The 18,063-nt window shown below is 39.2% G+C and overlaps 1 protein-coding gene across 1 annotated transcript in view; it reads right to left on the bottom strand.

Annotated features, from left to right (window-relative positions):
- Window positions 1–18,063, bottom strand: part of CDC42BPG (CDC42 binding protein kinase gamma) — a 1,192,486-nt gene that overhangs the window by 579,958 nt on the left and 594,465 nt on the right. The window contains exons 14-15 of the mRNA XM_044075379.1: window positions 7,272–7,514; window positions 1,860–1,970 (exon numbers count right to left, since the gene is read on the bottom strand). Coding sequence (XP_043931314.1) covers window positions 1,860–1,970; window positions 7,272–7,514 — 354 coding nt within the window. The remainder of the gene's footprint in view (window positions 1–1,859; window positions 1,971–7,271; window positions 7,515–18,063) is intronic.

The raw sequence follows: 18,063 nt of genomic DNA, 5'->3' as shown, positions 1-18,063 counted from the left end.
TGTGCTCTTTTTAGTGTGGAATGTCTGTTGCATTTTCCAGTTGTTGGATTTGCCTGGTTAGGTACAAACCAAAGGGAAAATGTACTCAATGATAGGCCTGATGAAAGCTGAATACATTGGAACAATAACCTCCTTGGACCTAGATGCCATACCTTTGTTTATAAGTTGCACAAAATACAATGATTCCCTCACTACTGTAGACACGATTGTCAATGGCTGGATTACTGTCTACATGTGTTCCTAAGTCCCAGACTACTGGGTCAACTTTTAGGGGTGTGTTGTCAATATGGCAGTTACTACGGCTGGCTGAGTTCCTAAAGGATACTATTACACATTTCTTGGCATTTAGTTTTAGTCTATGGTTCTGACACCAGTTATTTGACTGTGTCATCCCTTCTTGAAGAACACTGTTGTCATTGGCGGATTCTATGACTGCTCCCAATTTGCAACAGTCTGCAAATTTGGCCAGCCAGAAGCCCTTGATGTTAGTGTTGACTTCAGAGAAGTAGATGCCAAAAAGGAGCAGTCCCAGGACTGATCCTTGATACACACTGCTGGTGACTGTCCTCTTTGTAGAGGTGGACTCCCCAAATCCAACATCCTGAGTCCTGTCTGAGTCAGCTGGCTATCCACTGGGTGACATACAGGTTTATACCCAAACTCTTGAGTTTGTCAATGTCGGAGTAGGGTATTGTGTCAACTGGTTGGCCAGGTCAAGGTAGGCAATGTGAACGTATTTTGCCCTCATCCATTGCTTTGGTGACCTTCATAAAAAGGTCCATCAGGTTGTGTAGGCCTGACCTGCCTTTTACAAAAAACAAACTGGGTTGGGTTCAGTGTCTGGAGGTTTCCTATATCACTACTGATCATCTCCCATAATTCTTTCCATGGAGACTAGTCAGAATTATGGGTCTGTAGTTTCCAGGGTCTAGAGATTGCCGACCTTTGCACAGAGGAATAATGGCTGGTGTTTCCACTTGTGAACCACAAAGCCTGTTTGGAGGCTACAGTTTAGCATGACTCTAGAAAACCTGATAAGTCATGTTTCAAGTTATTTAGAAGGCAGCCTGGAATATTGTTGGGGCCCACTGATGCAGCATTCTTGGCCGTAGAGACAGCATTGAGGACCTGTTCCCTAGTGATAGTATGGGGAGTTATACTTGATGGTGTTCCCTGAGTGAAGGCTGGGGGGGGGGGGTAAAGTTAGATCTGAATCTGCCAGCAGGTTTTCTATCTTCTGGCATAGTATAGGGGACTCCATTAACAAGAGCTATGAACACAATTGTTTATTGCCTTTGAGGTTACAGGCACAGGTAAAAAAGCCTTGTGGTTATCACTGCTCTGGGAGGCCAAATTTATCTCAAATTTGGTTTGGTAGACTTTATTTGTCCTCAGAGTTGTTTGTTTAGTTTGATGAGAACACTTTATCCTGCTAGGTGCTACACCAACTAATTTTTTTCAAGATTATCTTCCTTCTGTTATACATCCACTAACAGAAACATTAACTTGGAGATCTAGCCTGGATATCTTGTTAATGATTCAGTGAGTGCTTCACTATCACCTTGCATGTCAACCAATGGGAAAGTCTGATCAAAAGAAAGACCAAGCTGACCTCTGCTATGCACCAAGCAGAGGCACACAAGATCTGCCATCATGAAAACAGTTTTTCATGTCAGCACTTTTACATTTGCAAATGTTATCATTAACACAAGAACAATCATACTGGCTCAAAGTTATTTATGACGTTTTAAGATACTTCAGAATGTGCCTTTGTATGTCAGTGTGCAAAATTCCTCAAAGTATGTCAACAAACTGAAGAATTTATTTTCTGTTTTTCTCTAAAGCTGTTCTATGCTTACCTTAAGTTCTTCTAATTCTTCAACAAGCTCTCTACTGTTCTGGTCACTTCGCTCCCTTAACTTACGTTGTTTCAATGCTTCATTTGAAAGTTCTTCAATCTGTGCTTCCAACTGCCAAACAAAACAGTACAATATTATAAGCCTTGTCTATATGCACACAAGACTCAAATTTAAATTTACATGAAAGTGCTACAGTAGTCAAATGTCTTTCGGCTTCTCTCATTAGGGGCTGCCACAGCAGATCACTGGTCCACAAATTGATTGGCAGTGGAGTTTTTACAGTGTTGAGTTACCAGCCCGGCCTCCAACCTTCACAGAAGGCACACGCACACACATGCACCTACCTGAATGTCTTTTAAAACTCATTCGACCACGGTAGTGCTATACATAAAGTAATGTATTATTATTCAATGCTGCTGTTTTAAAGTTCCTTTCTGAATATAGAGGCAGTAATTTATTGATCTGGTACTTTATAGTGTGTGTGTGTCTGAGTGCGAGTGCACACATCTGTTCAAATAAAGGTACATGACAAACATTCAAGAAATTAGACCCCTGGCCTGGAAGCTCAAAGGTTAAAGCACAGGATTACCAACTGCTATACATGGCTTCAAAACCTGGCTGAGGAATGACTGGACAGTAGCAATATATGCATGTAAGAAAGGTCTGGCAATCTACTTCCATAATATACCATAAAAACCCAATGCAGTCTTCCCATAGAGTTGCCATGAGTCAAGGTCAACTCAGGGGCAATTATTTGTTTTACTTAACAAATTAGAACTAAAACTTCTTTACACCATACAATTTAATTGTGTTATATGCGTACTGTGATATGAAATTATATAACAGCATAAGTCTGCATATGAAGGAATCTAAACTGAAACAAAAGTTTACGCTACTTGCATAATGTATTTCTGTGCAGCTGAACAGTCAATCCAGAACCTGCTATTTAACTGAACTGTAGGCTGCAGTGTAAAGCACTAAAATCTGTAAAACTAGAAGCATGTAAACACTACAGTATTCCAGTAAATGTAAAGACAGAATGTATAACACAATGATTTTCAGAAGGCAAAAAATTCTACTGTACACTACAGACCTGCCTCTCAATTCTGAAACTGTAGTAGAAGGATATTAGTGACAGATGTGAGGAAATCCAGAAAAGGTACAAATAGAAATGTTTGTGGAAGAAGAAAATGTGCGAAGGTTAGAAGTAGATGCGGCTCAATTACTAGCAGTAAGGATAGGAAGAGAGGAGATAAAAATAGTGCTGCATAACCAATCTACAGGAAATTCCCCAGGAATAGATAATATTCCTGTGGATGTTTGGAAGCTAGGAGGGAAAAAAGACAACGATCTGGAAAGTTTTGTTTAACAGTATTTTAAGAGGAGAAAAAGCACCAACAACCTGAAGAAACTACTAGAAAAGGGAAATCAAAGTCTAAAACTGTACTAAAAGTAGTTAATACAGTAACAAGAGGTAAAAACTGGAAATGGGATCTTTAGAAAAGAGTAGGAGCGACTTGCGTGGAAAAATGGGAATTGTGGGAACACTATGCAGAGGAGGAATGAGGATTAAAAGAAGGCAGGATGTGAATGAGCTACATAATGTTTGACAGTGATTGGATAGATAAGTGAGGTATAATATTTGCAGCTAAAATTATTTCAATATGGTTTGTTTTCATTTATGTAAATGTAGGATTGCCTATGCCATAAGTGATAACTTAATAAAGATGTTTCTTGTTTAAAAAATAGAGACCAGATGTGAAATAAGGTTGTAAAGTACATTCAAAAACTATAATGAGAAAACGAGATTTCCCAGTACTGGAAAAATATAAAGATTTCCTCAAAAAATGACATCTATATGTGCATGTTTGTGGGTGGGAGCCTATGTATCCACTACAGCCAGCACACTTGTTTGCAGTATTTTGTGTACAGGGAACATTTGTTTTTTTTTTCTGGAAAAACAGTTTGCCCTCTTTAATATAATGCAACCTCAGTTACTATATGTAGTCAGTGGGCGGGGTGCAGGTTGTGAAGCCTCACCGCAAATTAAGGGGAGTAGGAGCACTTTGCAGGTGGATTAATTTTTAACTTGATATCTCTGAAGCCCCATTATGTGAGTACTGCCCACAGAAAAAATATTTTCAGTGAACCCTAAACTCGGAAAAAATCCAGTCTGCTGCAAACCATATTCGAATATCTTGACTTCATAGATTTTATCATCGATTAGCTGTTCCATTTCCTTGCAAGGGTATGAGTTATATGAGCACTAACATCAATATACAAGTTGTTGATTTAATGTATTCTGGAATTCTAGCTCAGTTCAAATGTTTACCGTTATATTTTGACATTGTATATTCAATTACACTGATGTTGAATAAGCTATAGCCTATCATGCCAATACCTGCTTATCACTTCCTCTCTCATTATATATCTGTGGGTGTATGCATAATATTTACAGGATCCACAACAGCAATGCAGGAAATAAATGCTAAAAACTCAAAAGTGTGATCATACAACAACGGATGCTAATTTAAACAGAAAAACTCAATCACCCTATTACATTTCAAAAGCATTTTTCCGTACACCTTGCATCCTAAACAAAGGTGCATTGCTGTCAAACCCCTTTGCTACATACAGATATAATCCCCACACCCCTTGCTATTTATATTATTTTACATTTGTATATAGTTCTATAAACTAATTCTGAGATCAGCTGTATCTCAGTGTACGGGGAATTCTCTAGGATACCACAATGTTGATACTATTGCACACAATCACACATTTGTAGCCTTCCTTGTACTGATTAGAAACGTCTTGCATTTCTGTCTGTCAATACACACACACGTGCATTCATGCGTGCACCCCCATATACAGTCACACATGATTTCATGGAGACATTAGTCAGTGAACCACGGTACCATGGTTGAATGTGAAACTCGACTGCTTGACTTCTGACCCACTGAAACTTGGGAACAGGCTTTAACACCGGCTCTGTAGTCAGAGAACTCCCATCTCCCATTCTCAGCAATTCACTGTATGAGGAGTCATTGGGTTTGCTGAGGTGTGGGTTCACTGAATACTGGCTTGAGGAAATACACAATGCATAGTACTGTACTGAAGGTTTAGTGAATAAGACGTACAATGACTGGAAAAAAACACAAGTAATGAACTGATTTCAGTCTTATGGCACAAGGTATTTCATGGAGCACAATAACCAGACTCCCCACATATTCCACTTACACATTTTATTATTCTTTTTTATGTTAGTGTAGCATTTCTCATTGAATTTAATGGTAATACACTGCCTACATTCTTATGGAATGGTGCATCTGTCTTGTGGGTAAATATCACATTATCGCCCGATGAAAAGAGCGAATGCTGTTTCATCAATCTGATGTGGAAAGCAAAGTCACGGAACATCGATTTTGTTCACAGGGAAAAAAATCGGTGGGCTGTCTTCGGGACTTTGCCATTTCCTCCACTATGATGTGATCTCAGTGTTGGTATATTTAAGTAGGGGGATGTGGGGGGGGGGGCAAAGCACTCTACTACATTTTGTTTTAAACTTTATTTTTTTTTGGAGCAGCAAATTTTTCCCTGGGAAACATTTTGTTGTTCCATGTGTTAACTTTTATGTCATTTTCATATTATTGGTACGATGAAAGATTCTCTTTTCAGCGTGCGATATGATATAGATACTGTCTTGTGATCATTTTGTACTCAATTCTGAGGTGATTTTTATTTCCTTCATTTTGCATTTTTGCTGTTGTAGTTCATTGTTTTTATATAATTTGCAGTTTAGTTATGCTTTTTAGCAGAAGTGTAGCTAGAGTGGGGGTGAATATTTTTTTTTCTGTTGTGATTTATTCATGTATTTTCACTTTTCATCCTAATATCCCAGAGGCACAGGGAACTAATCTAAGGGGGCGGTGAAAGCCAACACATTCTGGCTAGGCTTATAAATGCCTTCGGGCAGATGGCCTAGTAACTATCTATGAACCTATAATATGACTACATTTCATTAGGTTGGTCTAGGTTGCCGGTGATGCTTTTTATTTAGGTGGGGGCTGTTTGAATGGATTTTGGGCAATATCAGATTTTTTTTTCAATTGTAGTTAGAGAGAAATGAGGTGAATATTTTTATGTTTACTTGTTTAACTTTTTGTCCTACAGATTCCTTTGCAGGAATTTGATTTAGGTGGACAGGATTGTTTCATGAGGAGGCTGTGTGCGTGGAGCTTATGTGCTTAGTGTAAAGTTGCACGTTTTTAGTGAATGGAAAATCTGGTCCATTCATCCATTTAAATATGTTTATTACTTTTTTTTTTTTAAACCAACATTCTTTTAGATTGGCAAGGGTGGTAAAGGGGCTGTCCATGTCTGTTTTGTGTTTGTGGTGTGCAAATGTTTATCTTAATTTTCAGAAAGTTGCAAAATTACGGTGGGTTTGAAGGAATTGTATTAGCTTTGGTGTATTAAAACTTGATAAGGCAAAGTACATTAGCTAAGAGTGAAAATAAATCTATACAGTGTTCTGATAGTTCCACAACAGAAATGTGACTTTCTGTGAATGACATGCATAAAGGTGATTCACAGACTGACATTTCCAGCAACACTCAAAATTTAAAATAGCAAATATTATTAGAAAAGCATTCTGCAAGGAGTTTTTGATCCATTGACACTGAAGGGGCTGCTTCCTTCACAACCCTGACACTTAAACATAGTAACTTTTGAGATTACTGTGCATCAGGGAATGAGAGATCTCCAGGATATTGTAAATAAATGCAAAGAGCAAGTATCATGCATTGCTGACTACACATGAAGTCACATTTAAGCCTGGCATATACCTATCAAGTGTCCAGATTTTTGTCTCATATTTTTGTTCTGATCCTCACAAAATGTGTTGTTCTACGGCAAATCATTGAGGACTGAAGGCATTAAATAATGACAGACATCTGAGTTTCAAATTCAGTCATCAGAAAATGATAATCCAGAATTCTAGAAATCTGTGATATGAGGTCCTGCTTTTAATCTTGCCCATTATCTGGGGACTACTGCTATGTTTTATGCACTATATTTTATTTTATTGTATTTTTACTTTTTAATGATAACAACTTACTGAATTTGTAATGCATGTGTGTAATGATTACTTTGGGGTGGGTCTATGTATGAGAAATTTAGATTTTTTTTTTCAATGAATAGGAAATGTAGTCTGCATTTCACTTTAGTTTTCTTACTTTGTATTACTTTATTTTTGTGAAAGATGTGTGGATTTTGGTTTAGGGATTGTTTTAGGTGGATTACAAAGACAAAAAAAAGTAATTTTACCATCTGTAACTAGTTCAGTGCAAACAAACCATGAATTTTACAACCAAGAGACAGAAAAATTGAGGAAGGGAGCACAATACTTACCTCTTTCTTATCCCGCTCTGTTTTTCTGCAGTCTTGCCGAAGGCTCTCTATTTTCTGCATCATAACTGCTATCTCCTCTTCTCTATCTCGCAGATGTCGAGAAAGCTTCTGTTTCTGGGATTTCATGTCCTGATATTTTTCATTAGCTTCTCCTGCCTCTTTTAGCGCCTGCTTTTGCATGGCTACTGCCTCCTTGTATTCTTTATTCTGGGAATTCAGCTGTTCCTGTACTTCCGTTAGTTCCTTTTAGGTAAAGGTACACAACAGAGAATTACTTTAGGGTACTACTATTTGGCATGTAGGATTGTCTATAAATACGCAGTAAATGCAAAATGTATGCTGTTTTAGACTGTTCACACAGTTCTTGTGCAACAAGTAAAATAAAAATAAAACAAAAATATCTAAGTGAATGCTAAGGAAAAAATATACACACATACATACATATATATATATATATATATATATATATATATATACACACACACACACACACACACACACACACAAACACTTAGAAATGAAGCAAATAAAAGGGTTGACAACGTTCCTACATGCTTTAAGTGTATTCAGGAAAAACAGGATTCACTTGTACAATGTATCATACAGAAACAGTAACAATGAAAACCATACAACAATTTATTTATTTTACATATGTTGACCGGGATTGCCCGACTGAGCAGAAGAGCCCTTTTTCAGCGGAGTCCCAGGGAGAAAAGCTCCAACATATTATGCAACTTTCATTATAAATTAGCATTAAACAGCAATGTTACAGGGTTATTACAAGGCGTTAAGTAAAAATACAATGTTATACAGTGTCAATAATCAGGGGTATAGCATAACTATTTCAAGATGTATAAAAATAAATGTCATTAACATGAGTATAGTTTTTGGGGTAATTGGCTACAAAAACCCAGTTTTATCATAATGTAGTTGCATGAAGGCAAGACAATTACAATAAAATGTTTCTCTGAGGCAATTTGCTTAACAGATTTTAGAAGACAGTAGAAATAGTAGTCAATATAACTGAAATTTAATGGAACAGATGTAGACATCATGTATTATTATATGAATATTTGGCTTTGCTCAGTTCTGTTCTGAGATACAGACCAAATTAAATGGCATAAAACTTTGAGATAACCCAAGGACAAAATGAAGCAATAAGACTTCAAGGCTATGTAATACACAGAGCTGGTATTAAAAGGATTTCAAACCATAGTTTACAAGTTATTACATCCAGTCTATACTACATTCTCTACCTGCAAGGAAAATTCACCCACTCCTTACACAGAGGGTCTTCTGGCACTCAACTTCCGAGGCTTTTAAATGCTCCTATGAACAATTAAGAATCACTAAAGTATGCAGTGCAAAAAAAGTGGATGACGCTGATGGCATCATTGATTTTGTATGCAATGAACATGGAGCTACAGGGAATGGCCATTACTCAATAAAAATGGTGCTTAAGCTATGCTCTACTAGACTCAACTAGCAAGTAACACACTATAAATGCTTACTATTATGAAATTATTTCCAGAAAGACTGTTCAGTTTACATCAGTGGAAAATCATTTAAATACTTGTCAGAAGACATGACATGAATGACTAAATTTCATGCACCCTGCTGAAATGTGTGTCAAACTATTTACCATGGTATGAGGTCTGACGGCAATGAAGGCAAAGAGAAAATGTAGCATTATCAGCTGCAACTCACAAAAAAGCACATTTGTGGTGTTATGATGTGAAACAAAGTAGGGCCCAAATAATGAAGAAGAGAGTGAAGCAGAAAGGGCAACAATTATAGTTAAATGACTAAAGAAATAGTTAACGTCTCACAGGGTGGGCAAGGCTATGTGGCAATATGAGACTTACAATACTAAAGACCGTTCATCTTTGTAAAGACCTTTACTGATGTACAGTTATGAAGAACAGGGTGATGTACAAGTAATAAAAAAGTGCATATGTTGCAGCTGTTGCGAGGTGGTAGTGGGGGTGTTGCAGATGCAACGTGGATATCAGACTGCCATTAACTAGTAAAATTAACATTAATGCAAATACATCTATTATAAATCTGAAGTGTCTAGGTAAGCAGCTTATATATACATGTGTGTCTATATTATACATAGACACTCGCATACACACATCAATTACCAAAAACTAAAAAAACAAAATGCAAAAATTAAAATCAGATTTTTTTTTCTATTTTTTGCAGGGAGCAAGCCTCCTTATACACCCCTTGCTAATTATGCATAGTAACTCTGAGATCATACAACAGTGAGATAAGGGGAAATTCTCTGCAATATGATCTCTCATACAAAGCTGTCAGTAGTCTAAAACACACACAGAGCATTCACTCAATTTAACACCACATAAAGTGTTCACTCTTCTCAGCATTCACTGTTACAGAATGCAACCATATATAAAAAAGTGAGAGCCGGAAAGTAAAGACGTGCAGTAGACATCGTAAACTTTATCAATTTGTTGTCTGACCCTCTTGTTCTATCTCCTGAGTTTCGAAAAAGATGTGCATTACACTCTTCTTTCAAGCATGCACAGTGCCTTTTATTTAAATTCTTAGCCTACTAAACAAACTTGAATCGATCACTTTTCAGTTACAGACCTGGACTTGGAGATGTAGAAACTAATGACTTACTGGATTTTTACTCATCAAAAAATCTCTCTTCATTCTTTGACAAAATGTTTTATGCCTGTTACTGATTCTTTCTGCAGCTGACCGTATATTGTTTGGATACTGTAAGATGGACCCTTAGTGACTGGGAGATTTAAATAAGAATGCCATTTCATTCTTAAGAACTTGCAAACAATCCATTGCTGAAGTTAGCTGTCCATTTTGCTCTTATTGGTAAGGGATTTCTTCTGCAGAGGCATCTTTGCTTTCTGAAGTGATGTCATCTCCATAAATTCCTTACTCAGAGGAGAAGTGATATATCCACCCCCTATAGAAACCAAATGCAATGCAAATATTCAGACTTTTATATCTACAAAGTCTAGCATCTTTACATAGTCATAAAGGAATATTTCAGGAACTTTTGTTTTTCCACAAAGACATGGTAGAACATTTTTTTTTTTACATTAAAACATAGTATGGCATGGTTGGAGGTTAACTATTGGAAACTATGCACAGAATGTAATTTGAAGTACAAAAATGCACACACATATAGCCTTGTCTTTAAAATATATGGCTAAATTTACTCATCAGGTTTGTAAAGCCTGATCCTTCATAATATATTAGTGAAAATAAATGGGACTTGTACAATTATGTAATTTTGAAGCGATGCCAACTCAGTAAAGGCAAGTTCTGGATACATATTTTATGCAGTCCAAACCCTACACCTTGTGTCTGTCATCTTCTTTTTTCTTTTGTGTTGATGATGTAATGGATATGAGATATGTAAGCTCTGAGGGGATTGCCTTGGGGGGGGGGGGGCTAGAGAGCTTGTTCCCTGCAAAAATGCTCACTTTTGATTTTCTTTTTCCCTTGGTTGAATTCCTGATAGGTCATACTGTAACCACATAAGGCTACCCAGATGTCTTAGCGGGGAAAAAATATACTGTGATGGCTTGGGAGGTAGAAAACTATGCCATGACCAGTTATTTATTAAGGAAGCTGTGTAGGCCAGTGGGAGGCTATATCGGAGAGGTGTCTCACTATGGCGATGGACATACCACAAAATTAAGATCAGAGTAAGCCAGTTCCATAGCATACAGTAATACAGCACTGATTGTATGTCACCAGCCTTGGGTTTTATAAACAGACCACCTAACCAGAAAAAATGTAGTATGAAAGACAGGAAAAGCCAACTAATTCTAGCTCACTCAGTCTTCAGAAGGGGGAAGAAGCAAATGCACTGTTGTCTGAACACTTACTGTTGGATGGATGAATGTTGTGGTGACACGTAAAAGCACAACCAGCTAAACATTGCTTACATTCCAGCAGGGTGGAGAGATTAAGCATCTTCCAAACATAGGGGAAGGAGAAGGGATATACATCTCAAGTGACTGCTGTGGACCACAGCATATGAGGAGTCTTCCTGTATCCTTGCTGGTTGACTGGTAGTGAGAACTCCCTTAATTGCCCCCAAAGAGGATGCTCCACTTTTAGGGTATGTGGTCTGAAAGGAACAAACTAGACCTGAAGCCATCTGATGGTCATAGCGTAGCTGTTTTCTGGTTGAAACAGTTCAGATATATTAGGAAGGAGTCATGAAGTACAAAAATCAAACAGAAGGCATATGATAAAGGGGGCAGTGTCATCAGATGAAACAACCTGTATTAATGTTACTCTAAGTATCAGGCAGAACTGACTGTGTACCACATACCCTAGACCAGACAGGCAAAAGCATATTGTAGTGCTGAATATGAACACCTGCTTCATGCTGCTCAGTATACCACTTTCAGGAGTAAGTATTGCGCTGTACCATTATTCTTCAGAACTCCCATGGCTGTTACATTTCAGATGTATCCAAACTGCAGTATTGAAAATTACATTATCACAAACAAGTTCACTGCACCACCTGTGCAGAACTAGAAAAAAAGTGAAGAAACAAACAGTGTGAAAGTAGCCTTGTTGAAATCAAGACTTTCATGAAAACAGACTTGTGTAGCTCGGTTCCCTATTATGTTGTCGAACTTTTAAAAGTTTGAAAGCTATATGGTTGAACCCATATGTTTTAACTTTTAGAAGTTTGAACGTGTTAACAGAGATCTCCGTTCAGTGTGGAAAGGGGAAGATTTCCCTTTACTGCACTTTAGTGCGGTCTCAGAGCTGGTATATTTAAAGAGTGGGGGTGGGAGGTGCATGGGGGCTTGTCCCCCTGCTTACAACCATTGGGTAGGTTTTTTTTTTACTGTCATTTTTGAAGTTTTAAAAGTTCAAACATATGGGTTCGACCATACAGCATTCAAACTTTTAAAGTTTCGAAAACATAATATCAACCCGTGCAGCTCAATGTTCTACATGAAGGGGAAGACAACTCCAAAGAGCACTACTTGATATGTATAATTAACTCTGAGCTGCTGCACCTCAGGGAAAAAAAGATGTACCTCTGCAGTGGTCATGAGTGTGGCACACAATTCAGTTAGTGGCAACACACACTGCTACTGAGCCCCACAATGAAAGCAGAAAGAAACCTGCAGTAAAAATGAACACACTCCAACTTTAGGCTACACCGTACTAAAATGCATGACTGATATTAGTCATAGCAGTAGCTTCTGTCTCTGCCTGATATGTAGGTGGAACAGACAGTTTTTCGTGGTGCTGTTTGCCCTCACACTGACATCTCAGCCCTTCTCATCCAATTCACCACTCAGTCCATTTTATCTATGGGCTGCTTGCACAACTCCTAATTCTGTGAAGTCCCTGGTCTCTGTTGGGATTTTTCTTTTTTCTTTACACATCTTTATTGAATTACCACTTGTAACACAGGGAAACAACATTCATATAAAAAGCAATCAAACAATATTAACACGTTCACATTTTCAAACACTGTACATCACATTTACTGTAATATATCCTATAATGTAGGCAACAAATTATTCCGTTCCTTTCTTCCCTTAAAACTTATTCTGCATTCAAAACATTTTTCTGCATGTACTGTTCTCACAATGTCTATTGTTTTCTATGTAATTTACTCCTACCCTTTTCTAACGATCCCACCTTCTGTTCTTTTATCGCTGCTACAATATTCACCACTTCAAGTATAGATGGTTTAGATTTTGATTTCCATTTTCTAGTAAGTGGCAGCCACCAGAATTAAACTTAACAAGGCCTTACTCTGGTCTAGGGAATTCAGATCCTGGGATTCAAGCTCAAAAAATCATTTCCTTAGTTACACACATTTACTCACCCAGTATTCCCGACAGTACTCTAGGAATTTTTTAAAGTCTGCCAACTCATTACATTCCCTAAACATATGTCTCCAGTTACCTCCTTCTTTCCAGTCACACCTCAAACATTTGCAATCTACCCGAGGAAAAATGATTTGGAGTCTGCTTGGGGGTATTAAAAGTTTATATGCAAACACGTCCTGCCAAAAATTTTTAATCTTCAAAACTTTGCTGCATATTTTGGAGCCATACATATGTCCTCCCATTGTTTCTTTCTGAAATGCATATACAAACAAGCTCTCTTCTCAATTGTTTTTGACCCATTCTGACCCATTCCTATACTTATGGTGCAGTATTTTACATGCCCTACTAATTAATACTTTCAGCAGTTTCTGTTCTAGACTCAATTAAAAACTCAATCAGTGTAGGCCTTTCATTTAGGATTCCCCCTGTCCCTTTCTCTTAGTCTATACTCCAATATCAATCCCTAATGGGGAAGGCACTCACTAGACTGTAATCCAAATGTCTTCTTGGCCTCTACTCATTCTATTACCTTTCTTTCTCTAATTATTTGTTCCTAATACCTTGGTTCCTTTGGCAGCTTCCTCCAGTAAATTCTAGTCCCCTCTTATCTACTTCTCTGTATTCCTAATTGCAGTTATCTTTTTCAGCAGAATTTCCATTCTTCATTCCCGTGTTGGCCTAGTTAGTATACTTTCTGCTACATTATAAATATATTATCTTTCTCCTTAAGTATTTGCATCCAAAATCCCATTCTTTCCTTATTTCTTGAATTAACCTCTGCTTTCTGCTTGTGCTACATATGACAGCCTTAATTGTGCAGCTCTAAACTAACCCTTCAAATTAGGTAATCCACCTCCTTGTTCTGCTGGAGGATAAACTTACCCCACTTGACTCTTGCCCTTTTCCCTCCCAAATACAATCCTTTAACTCAATTACTGTTCATAACTTCTCTTGTGTGTGATAAAACATGTATGACCTACATATAAAACTAAAGGGACTAAACATTTTACTGCTAGTATCTTGATATCAATAGCCATAAGCAAGAGAGTTTACAATTTCTCTTTTCTTGTAATACCTTTTAATTAAGTCTCTTCCCACATATCCTTAGCTGCTATAACCAAATCCTACGGGTACTGTTGGACCAATTCATGTGTGGTTACATAGTTTGTAGCTTTAACCTTTGTTTTATCTTCATTAATTTTATATCCTGAAAAAACAGAACTGTCTCAGAATGTTCCACAGCACTGAGATGTCCTTTTCTGGTTCTATCAGGTACAAATAAAGCCAACTTTTCCTTAACACAATACCAATTATATCTTTTAATTCCTGAGTCCCTTACTTTGCAGTGGTTCTAAACATAACACAAAAATGAGAAAAGAGAACACCCATGCCTGGTTCCAAATATATTGCAAATAAGAAAGGAGAAAGAGGACAACCCTGCCTGGTTCGTCTATTCAGATGCAACTTCGCAGAGAGGAACCTCCCACTTTGATTTTTACCTCCAATCTCTCATGTATCCTTCTAATTAACCTTATCAGGAAATGTATATGCGGACACTGCTCTATTCATAAAATCCCAGTTTATGGAGTCAAATGCTTTCTCTGCATCAAGGCACTAATAACAGTGGTATTTTCTTACATTCTGCTTTCCTCTGGTTCATTGTTCTGGTAATGTCAAACACTTGCCTCCCACAAAACCACATTGGTCCACATCCATCACTGGTGACATCACCTTTGCCAATCTTTTAGACATTAAACACACTTTATAATCATGGCTTAGATTTGAAATCTATGTATATGAAGCCGGATCAGATGGTTCTTTAATCATCTTTAGGTATTACAGCCACCACAGTTTTCCTCCAGGAAGTTGGTGCCTCCCCTCCTTTTAAAACGCTGTTAAACAAAGGCAATAGCACCAAGCATAAACACACTTCCCAACGGAAGAAAAACTTACAGAATGGAAGAAGGACCAGGTCTGAATGGTCTTCAGGGTACATAACTTAATGTTGTTGTCAATCTCATCTTCATTCTTGCTTGATGGGACATCCTGGGTGGCTCAATGGAAGAGACTCTTGAGGACTGAAACAAAAGTGTGAGGAGGGCCCAGTGGTCGCTGCACAAATAGTGTCTAAAGGAAGTCTAGCTTGAAAGGCTGTAGAAGTAGCTTAGTTGAATGTGCTTTTGGTTTTGAGCACAGCTGTTTTTCCCTGAGCAGACAAATTAAGAAAGCCATCTAGACAAGGTCACTTTAGAAACAGGAAGGCCTTTCTTATTATCCGAGGGAGGAAACAAAAAGTTGATCAGATTTCGTCCAAATAATATCTAAGTTGACGGTGGACATCAAGATAATGTAGTTTTTGTTCAGCTCTGTCTGAGTAGTTTGGAAAAATACAGGAGATCAATGGATCGATTCAAATTTTTGTTGAAGACCTCTTACAAAAGGTCGGATTAGTTCTCAAAGATACTCTGTCTTTGTGAAAACCAAATAGGGGGTCGAACCGATAGAGCATGAATTTCAGACACCCTCCAGCCGATGTAATAGCCACTAGGAATAAAGTTTTCCAAGAAAGAAATTTCAGGGAACAAGAAACAGCTGGCTCAAGGGGAAGAATCAAGGATGTCAGCACTAAATTTAGATCCCACTGAGAGGGAGGATTCCTGATTGGAGGCTTTAGTAGGAAAATTCCTTTCAAGAAGGCCCATTATGATTCTAGCACCCGACATGAAAGTTGGAGATAGCAGCCAATTGAACTCTGACTGTGGAAGAAGAGGAGCCTGCATGAAAAATCTCTGCTAAGAAGTCCAGGACTGCCTGAACAGGGTCAGTGAAAGGATCAATATTCTTGGCCTTAGCCCAATAAGAGAAACGCTTCCATTTGCTTGTATAAATCCTCCTGGTAGAGGATTTTAATGAAGCTTATGATGTCTCTAACTGGGTTAGAGATCAAAGGAAGCCTGGCTAAGGAGGAAGTGGAGCAACCATGCTGTGAGGTTGAGAGAAGGCAGCTGACCGGATTGGTGAATCAGAAGATCTGGCACTGGGTCCAGATGCCAAGGCTGCACCAAAAGGTGATGATGGAGGAACGGGAACCAAACTTAATAAGGGCAATGAGAATCAATGGCTCTCAAAACGGTAGCTTTCTGGATAACTTGAGGATCAGAGGAATGGAGGAAAGGCATAAAGAAGTCCCTGGGGCCAATCACTGGAGCAGAGCGCTCCTGGGGATGGCCTGGAGGGAAGAGACAGAAGAAGTCTGGGCATTTGCTGTTTTGGGAGTAGCAAAAGATTGCAACATGGACCACCCCATTCCAGAAATATCTCTTCCGCTATAGATTGCTTGAGAGACCACCCAGAAACCGATGAGAGGAGATCGCCCATTGCCACAGTCTGAGCGCTCTTCACACACAAGGGTAGGACTTGGTTCCGCCTGTTTGTTGATATACCAAACTACAGACATGTTGTCTGTGAAGAAAGTTGTTGAGGAGCACTGCTCTCATCTCCAGGACATTTATGTGCAGGTGGTACTCGAACGGCTGCCACGCCCCATGAACCATCCTGCCCTGACCCGACCCCCCCACCCGATCAGGAGGCATCCGTGGTGACAGTGGCTATCGGGATGGGGGTACCTGCCTTGGTGAACCTGAGGAGATGTGATCCACCAAGCAAGATGATCTTTGCAAGTCTGTGTCACCAGAATCTGGTGATGCATTGGGAGTTGTGGTTGCGACCACTGTGTGAACAGCATCCACTGAGGCGCATGTATGGTCGAGGCAGCCAGGAAGAAGAGTAATGGCCGCAGCCATGGACCTAATACCTTTAGAACCATTCTGGCCTGTACTTTCTTGTTGGCCAGAATGATCCTGACATGACTTTGAATGTCTGAAACTCTTGATCTGTAAGGGTAGCTGACATCCCAACAGTGTTTAAGTTTAGGCCCATGAAAGTAATAGACTGGCAGGCGATAAGGATGACTTTCAAGTTGATCGAGATGCCCAAATGAGAACAAAGACTTATTGTGTAATCCCTGGCTGAATAAGCTGATGCCTGGTGGTGGCTGACAGGAGCCAGTCAGGCCGATCACGGAAACACCTGGAATCCTTGGCGTCTCAGGTGAGCCGTGACCACTGCCATGCATTTGGTGAACACTCTGGGGGCTGTAGTGAGACCAAAGGGCTCTGAACTGGAAATGACTGGACCCCAGAAAGGCGAGAAATCTCCTGAGGCGTCTGTGAATTTTGATGTGATAGTACGCATCCTGAAGATCTATTGAGCACATCCAGTTGTCCTTCTGTAAGAAGGGCAGAATTGACTGAAGAGTGACCATTCGAATCTTGTCTTCCTCACAGACTTGTTGAGTCTGCTGAGATCCAATATTGGTCTCCAGTCTCCGTCTTTTGGGGACCAAAAGAACCTTGAGTAGATCCGGCTCTGAATGGTCTGTTGTAACTGGCTGAATGGCTCTTTTGCAGTAGTTTTGAGACTTCTAACTTTCCTAGCTCTTTAGACCGGTGGTACATCTGGAAGGGTATTTGAGGGAAAGGAGAATTATGTAACCTGGCGGATATGATCATCCACCCAATCTCATCTGGAGTGAGGGAATGCCAGGCTTCTGGGTAGGCAGTGATAATCTTCCCCTGACTGCTCCAAGGAGGGACAGCCGGGCAACATCTCAGGGATGCTGAAAGGGCTTCAGAGAGAGAGAGGCTTTTTTCTGGTTTTGGACCCCTCTGCCTCTAGACCCTCTGCCTCTAGGGGTAAATGACCACACGAATGGGGCGTGACTCCTTGGGATTTATGGAACCACATTTTGCCACCTTGTCTGTTTGGGGTAAGGTCTAGAAGGGGTGGAAAACGGACCTCACGGCAGAAAGAGTCTTGCCGTCCTGCTCGCTTTGTCAAAGTTTCCTTCACCTGAGGGCCAAACAAGG

Source organism: Protopterus annectens, chromosome 6.part1 (genome assembly GCF_019279795.1).
Source record: "Protopterus annectens isolate FY-2018-M chromosome 6.part1, PAN1.0, whole genome shotgun sequence".
NCBI lineage: Eukaryota > Metazoa > Chordata > Ceratodontiformes > Protopteridae > Protopterus > Protopterus annectens.
Note: the sequence above shows the minus strand (reverse complement) of the source record. Positions and strands in the feature narration are given on the sequence as shown.